The 7661-nt window shown below is 50.3% G+C and overlaps 1 protein-coding gene across 2 annotated transcripts in view; it reads right to left on the bottom strand.

The window, feature by feature from the left end:
* Window positions 1–14: 14 nt before the first annotated feature.
* Window positions 15–7661, bottom strand: part of TONSL (tonsoku like, DNA repair protein) — a 37196-nt gene continuing 29549 nt past the window's right edge. Inside the window, exons 21-27 of one of the 2 annotated variants that reach the window (XR_014513220.1) lie at window positions 6198–6499; window positions 5410–5581; window positions 2686–2864; window positions 2105–2178; window positions 1620–1753; window positions 116–715; window positions 15–79 (exon numbers count right to left, since the gene is read on the bottom strand). Coding sequence is in view for 1 of the 2 variants with exons in the window: in XM_083449001.1 (XP_083305127.1) it covers window positions 522–715; window positions 1620–1753; window positions 2105–2178; window positions 2686–2864; window positions 5410–5581; window positions 6198–6499 (1055 nt within the window). In the remaining variant the exon portion in view is untranslated. Of the gene's footprint in view, window positions 716–1619; window positions 1754–2104; window positions 2179–2685; window positions 2865–5409; window positions 5582–6197; window positions 6500–7661 lie in introns of both variants that reach the window. The other variant, XM_083449001.1, reaches the window with a different exon arrangement.

Raw genomic sequence — 7661 nt, 5'->3', positions numbered from 1 at the left:
AGGACAGACAAAACGAGGGACGACACAGCATCTTTGTGTTGCGAGGCATTCAATAAATATTGGAAATCACATCACAGAACTGCTGGGCAGCACAAGGGGGGAGAGAGCAGAAGACCCTTTGAGCAGGACAAAGGTAGCCGCTTTTCCATACCAATATTCCTTTTTCTCAGCCACCACACCAAACTCAGAATATAATTCATAATGGCAGTTTTGAGTTGGTCCTATTAGAGCTCTGGACGCACCTGTGCCAGGCAGGTGTCTAGTCCCGCCCTAAGCAGCGTAATGCCAAGCTATCTCCCTTCTTGACATCCCTTGAGAAAGAGGACAGACACCCCTTGCTTTCATCTGGTCCATCGGCAGCCCTGGACCATGCCAGCTTACAGGAGCCCAGGAACTGCCTTTTAAGTCCGCGGCCGCATGGAGCAGCGCAATCCCAGACTGCTGGAGCCAGCGCCTGCGAAGTGTTCCAGAGGCGGCTTCATGGGCGAGGCCTACAGCACGCAGCGGAGAAGCATCGCGTCCTACAGGCAGTGGCAGAAGAGTTTGTGATGCCGTGTGACTGAGTGGAGGGAGGTGCCCGGTGGGCCACGCCACAGCTCCGCCACGTCCCGCTGGTCACTTCTGCTCAGGTGGCGAGTGCAGAGCTGCAGCTGAGAGACGTTCGAGGAGAGCTTTGTCCATGTCACGCTGTCCAGCGGCCCCCTCACGGAGCAGCCTAGGGAAGGAAGGAAGGAAGAACTGGAGGAGCCTCCTTGGTCCAGAATGCGGCAGCTAGACAGGTGACTGGGAGTGGCTTCTGAGAGACCTACATGGGCTCCCAGGACATTTCCAAGCACAATTCAAAGCGTTGGTGCTGACCTTGAAAGCCCTAAACGGCCTCGGTCATTTATATCTGAAGGAGCATCTCCACCCCCATCGTTCAGCCCGGACACTGAGGTCCAGCTCCGAGGGCCTTCTGGCGGTTCCCTCACTGTGAGAAGCCAAGTTACAGGGAAGCAGGCAGAGGGCCTTCTCGGTGGTGGCACCCGCCCTGTGGAACGCCCTCCCACCAGATGTCAAGGAAATAAACAACTGTCTGACTTTTAGAAGAGATATGAAATCAGCCCTGTTTTGGGAAGTTTTTAATGTTTGTTCGTGTTTTTAATATTCTGTTGGGAGCCGCCCAAAGTGGCTGGGGAAGCCCAGACAGATGGGTGGGGTATAAAGAATATATTATTATTATTACTTTGAAAACTGGGCTCTCAGACTACAACAGTCCAGCCACATCCCACAACTATGGCTCAGGTTCCTGAATTTTTAGCTTTAGGATGCACTGAGGTGAAGCTTAGATTACTTAGCCTGACCTTCATCAAAACAAAGATCCTCTTGCTTTTTCCCTGATCACACCCTACTTTTCCGCATGCTAATTCCCTTTAGATAAAATAAATTTTGCTTTTGATTTATTGGACTGACGTCAAGAGGGGTGTCAGGACTGCATGTGAAAACCACAGGCTTGCGGGCAAAACAACAGACCGAGGCTACGGATTCTGGGTAGATACCCAGAATCCATTGCCCTTCAGCAGTTCTGGAGGGGAGGGGCAGTCAGGGGGCGGCCGGTAAAAAACGGCTCCAGCACTCACCAGCCAAGCTGAGGAACTGGAGGCCCCGATTCCTTTCCTCGAGGGCAAGTAGCAGCGTCCGAAGACCAACAATGCCGATTTCAGGATTTGCTGACAAATCCAGCGAGACTAAAGGCAGGCAGGTAGGGAGGTGGCTGGAGAAAGAGAAGAAATGTCAGGAATGGATGGGTCTGGTTGCATTCGGCTCATCTACACTGAATAAGTACAGAATTGCAGAGTTGGAAGGGACCCCAAAGGTCATCAAGTCCTACCCCCTGCGAGGCAGGAACCAGTTATCTATGAGAAAAAGTGGGAGAGGAGTAGGAAGCCAAACTCTGGAACCTCCAGGGGCCACAGAATCACAGCTAAGGAATCTCTTGATGGCCGGCCATCCAAGCCATTTAAAACCACCACCTTCCAAAATGTCAAAACAGCTCACCCACCCCCTGCCAAAGGGTTCAAAAAACCACAGGACCCACATTCCCTCCACTCACAAACCTACACACCTAGCCAGCTCTGCAACAGCGTCATCGTTGAGGTGATTCCCAGAGAGAGCCAGGTGGTTGAGAGCACAGCCTTCCTGCATGGAGAAGAACGAAGATTCAGAATGCGGAGAATTGAGGTGTGCGAGTGTCTGGATCTTCTCCAAGACCAAGTTGGGTGGGGAAACTCAAACCGCGTCCCATTGTTTCCTCACACAGTGGAGAAGCCAGGTCTGGGGTCAGCAAACTTTTTTAGCAGGAGCCCAGTCCACTGTCCCTCAGACCTTATCAGGGGTTGGACTATATTTTGAAAAAAATAAATAAATGAACGAATTCCTGTGCCCCGCAAATAACCCAGATATGCATTTTAAATAAAAGCACACATTCTACTCATGTAAAAACACGCTGATTCCTGGACTGTCCGTGGGCCGGATTTAGAAGGCGATTGGGCGGGATCCGGCCCCCGGGCCTTAGTTTGCCTACCCATGAGCCAGGCCTTCCTCCTCCCCTGTCTTTCATCAGAGCACAACGGGTCATCTGGCTGGGCTGAAGGCCTGAGGTCCCCCAGGACGCTCGCCTCCCTGCCGGCACCTGATTGACCGTACCTGCGCCAGGTACCTGGCCACGGCGTCCTGCAAAGGCTGCTGGTCCCCTGGCCTGGCGCCCACGGAGCTGATGTCCAGGTGGGTGAGATTCTCGGAGGGCAGGCTCTTCAGGAGCAGCTCCAGGGCAGAGGAGCCCAGGGCATTGTGGGAGACGGTCAGCCGCCTGAGGTGCACAGCTCCTGAGGGGAGAGAGCGCAGGAGGAGTTGGCAGAAGTCGAAGAAAGCAATACAAGTGGAAGGGACCAGTGCGGCCATCTGGTCCGATGCCCCGTGATGCAGGGACCACAAGAAAGTGAAGTGGGAGGGAGAAGAACCTCCGAGGGCCGCAGGAAGAAAAGCGTCCGCATTGACACAGCAGCTTCATTTCGACAGGAAAACACGACACCTTGTCAGAAGAGAGACACTCAGAAATGCCCTCACACAAATCAGCTGAGCACAGTTTGCTTATTTATAGAAGCCTTTCCGTCCTAGCATTTCACAGAATATTCCGACTGCTGTACAATGTTACCGTATTTTTCGCTCCGTAAGACACACCTGACCATAAGACGCACCTAGTTTTTAGAGGGGGAAAGCAAGAAAAAAATATATTCTGCGCAGAGCATGTAAGCGGCTCTCGCTTTCTTGCTTTAAAGCAAGCAAAGCGAGAGCTGCTTACATGGCTTCTCTCCCGCTTTGCACAGCTCTCACTTTGCTTGCCCATCCTTCCTCCTGCCTCGCTGTAAAGTGCGGCGATGCCATAGCAAGAGGAGGAGGAGGAGACACTGGGACAGGTGCTTTGCTTGGCTAAATGGCCTCAGTCCAGCGCCGAGGGCCTTCTGGCGGTTCCCTCACTGCGAGAAGCCAAGTTACAGGGAACCAGGCAGAGGGCCTTCTCAGTAGTGGCACCCGCCCTGTGGAACACCCTCCCACCAGATGTCAAAGAGATAAACAACTACCAGACTTTTAGAAGACAACTGAAGGCAGCCCTGTTCAGGGAAGCTTTTAATGTTTGATGTATCACAGTATTTTAAAATTCTTTTGGAAGCCGGCAAGAGTGGCTGGGGAAACCCAGCCAGATGGGCGGGGTATAAATAAATTATTATTATTATTATTATTATTATTATTATTATTATTATTACAGCAAGGCGGGAGGAGGGATGGGCAAGCAAACGGAGAGCTGCGCAAAGTGGGACAGAAGCCATGTAAGCGGCTCTCGCTTTGCTTGCTTTCGTCTGTCCCTCCTCCCGCTTCACTGTGAAGCCAGCAGAGCAAGAGTGATAGCTGCGCAGCGGCTCTTGTTCTGCTGGCTTCCCAGCAAAGCGGGATGAGGGACGGAAGGGAGCCCTTACACAGAGCCCCGCTCGCTTTTCTGGGAGGTGGGAGAAGGGACGGAAGGGCAGCCCGTCAGCCCCTTCTCCCACCTCGCGGAAAAGCCAGCAAGAGCCGCACAAACGCTCGGCGCAGCTCTTTAAAGAGAAAGCCTGCCGCCTGCATTCGCTCCATAAGACACACGCACATTTCCCCTTACTTTTTAGGAGGAAAACATTGCATCTTATGGAGCGAAGAATACGGTAAAACATAAAGCGCTTAAAAAATAAAAATAGAGATAACCGGTAAGGTGATCGGCTCATCAAAAATAAAATAAGGGCTGCAAAGGCCTTCAAGCACCAAAAGGCTCTGAGCCACATCTTGTGGGACACCCGTGTGTGTGTTTGTGTGTGTGTGTGTGCATCATATTGTTTGGGTAAGTGTAATGTTCAGTTCCCAGCAATCTCCATCTCCAATATTTATTTATTATTTATTTTTGCATTTACATCCTACTTTTTTCTCCAAGGTGCTCAAAGCAGCATACGTGATTCCCTGCCCAACCCTCCATTTCACCCTTACAACAGCCCTGCGAAGTAGACCAGGGCTAAGAGATCATGAATGCCCAGGGTCCAGGGTACCAGGTGAGCTTGATGGCAAAGTGGAGATTTGCTCTCCCAAAAGTTAACAGTCCCTAGCAGAGAGGAATGGTCAAATTAAGCTGTTGGATTATGCTGAAAATGCAAACCGACTGGAAGACTGAGGAACCAAGGAGACCTGAACGTCAATGAAGAATGGGGAAATTTTATAATTTATCAAGGAGATAAACAGATGAAAGCACTAGCAGGATTTTTATAACACTTGTAATGTAACAAATATTATGGACAAGACGGAAAGATATAAAATGTGGATTGTGGGAAAATTTGCAGTTAAAAAAGGTGTACAATAGGACCCAAAGAGGGGAAGGTGGGAAGTTCAGAGATTTGTAGAAATCCTCACAGAACCCTCGCCCAATGGTTGCCATTAATTTGATTCTGAATTGATTTTAGAATGAACTGATTTTAGAATGCTGTGTTTACTTTTACTGTTGTTAGCTGCTCTGAGCCCGGCTTCGGCTGGGGAGGGCGGGATATAAATATGATGATGACGATGATGATGATGATGATGATGTAATTTGGATTGCTATGAATTAATATTTGTAAAACCAAATAAAAATTATTATGAAAAAAAGAACCCTGGTCTCTCAGGTCCTAGTCCAACTCTCTGAAGGGCTACATCCTACAGGCCAACAGAATTAACTGTGCAAAGCCAAGGCAGATCAGACTTGCTTAACTCATCCTGATCTCCCTCCTGGTCCCTTCAAACCTGACCGCTCTACGAAATCCAGCTCTACTGGACCTGATCCCTGCTGCAGCCGACTCTCTTTCCTGCTCCTCTTACCTTTCAGGGCACTGGCCAGCAGGAGGCGGTAGTGCTGCAGGAAGGTGGTGGTGAAGCCGCAGGCTTGCAGTCGGAGGGTGCTCAGGACCGGGCAGGCCTGGACCAGGGAGGCAAGGGGCTGGGTGCTGCCGTCCCCCAAGGGGTTCAGGCTGAGGTCCAGCTCTTCCAGGTTCTGAAACAACAAGGGGTGTGGGTTCGAGTGAGATGGTGGCAGAGGGAGGGCTAATAGTAATAGTAATAGTAATAATTTATTATTTATACCCTGCCCATCTGGCTGGGTTTCTCCAGCCACTCTGGGCAGCTTCCAACAGAATATTAAAATACAATAACCTATTGTATTGTATTGCAAAAATACAAGCCGCTTGCCATCAGATCGAGGGTAGAAAGAGGGAGTCAGAACCCTGAGATGGGGTGTCTCACATGGGGCCTGAAGGGTCTGCATGAATCTCAGCTTCCGATTTTTAAAACAGCAACAACAATAGCAATAATAATAATAATAATAATAATAATAATAATAATAATACAGTTGTCCCTTGGATCTCAAATGCTCCTGAACAATTGAAACCAGGAAGTGAATGTTCCTGAACTTTTTCCAGAAGCTTAACGTCCAATTGGCTGCAGGAGGCTCCAATCGGAAGCCACACCTTGGTTTTCAAACGGTTCTGGAAGTCAAACGGACTGCCGGAATGCATTCTGTTCGAGAACCAAGGTACGACTGTATAAATAATAAATTATTATTATTATTATTATTATTGCACTCTCCCACTTCCCTCCAGAGCCGCCTGTACCTGGAAAGTGACGGAGCCGGGAAGTCCTGCGGTCAGCTTGCGCAGCCCCTGGGGTCCCAAGCGGTTGGCCGAGAGGTCCAGCGCCTCCAGGCCGGGGATGGTGGCGACGGTGGCCAGCAGCTCTTCCGCCGAGTCGTCGCCCAGACCTGCCCCGGGGAGGCACAGGCGCCGGATGGAGGTCTGCAGCTTGAGGGCACGGAGGAGAGGCGTCAGGTGGAGGCGGCGCAGGGCCATGCCCGGGACGTTGAAGGACGGACCCGATTCCTGGCACTCCAGCAGCTGCAGGAGTAATCGGTGCTCCCCTGCCAGCCGGGGGGAGAGAGAGAGACACACACACACAGGGCACCAGGCTTCAGTCAAGGCAAAAGACTCACAAACCAAGCCTTCAGTGTCATTGGGCCAGTCCTGCGGAACTCACCGCCACTAGACATTTGGCAGGCCTGCTGAAATCATTTCTATTCTGCCAGGCCTGTGAAAGGCAATTCAGAATGCAGCCTTTCACAATGGTTAACCGACGTCTGATTTCTTTATGGTTTTAATGTATGGTTCGGAACTGGTCTGTGACCATAGTAATAAAATGCAATTCAATTAAATTCAGTGTATGGTTTTATGCTTCTATTGCTATAAGCGGCTTTGATAGGGGTTTTTTAAAAAAATGATATAGCAGTATGCAGATATTTTTACAGATAAACCAAGATGCAAAATAGCTCAGTGGGTAAAGCGTGAGACTCTTAATCTGCGGGTCATGGATTCGAGCCCCATGCTGGGCAAAAGATTCCTGCCTTGCAGGGGGTTGGACTAGATGACCCTTGGGGTCCCTTCCAACGCTGCAATTCTGTGGAAAAGCCAGCATAGCCGTCACAGCAACTGGCTTGCGGAAAAGGGGAAGGTTCCTCTTTGAAACCCCTTTGGGAAGAAGCCCCTTCTCTGAGCCGAACAGGACAGAAGGCGCTGCATCTTATCATAGAATCATAGAGTTGGAAGAGACCACAAGGGCCATCGAGTCCAACCCCCTGCCAAGCAGGAAACACCATCAGAGCACTCCTGACATATGGTTGTCAAGCCTCTGCTTAAAGACCTCCAAAGAAGGAGACTCCACCACACTCCTTGGCAGCAAATTCCACTGTCGAACAGCTCTTACTGTCAGGAAGTTCTTCCTAATGTTTAGGTGGAATCTTCTTTCTTGTAGTTTGGATCCATTGCTCCGTGTCCGCTTCTCTGAGCAGCAGAAAACAACCTTTCTCCCTCCTCTAGGTGACATCCTTTTCTATATTTGAACATGGCTATCATATCACCCCTTAACCTCCTCTTCTCCAGACTAAACATGCCCAGCTCCCTTAGCCGTTCCTCATAAGGCATCGTTTCTAGGCCTTTGACCATCTTGGTTGCCCTCCTCTGGACATGTTCCAGTTTGTCAGTGTCCTTCTTGAACTGTGGTGCCCAGAACTGGACACAGTACTCCAG

This window comes from Podarcis tiliguerta, assembly GCF_965153285.1.
Source record: "Podarcis tiliguerta genome assembly, chromosome: 7".
Taxonomy (NCBI): Eukaryota; Metazoa; Chordata; class Lepidosauria; order Squamata; family Lacertidae; genus Podarcis; species Podarcis tiliguerta.
Note: the sequence above shows the minus strand (reverse complement) of the source record. Positions and strands in the feature narration are given on the sequence as shown.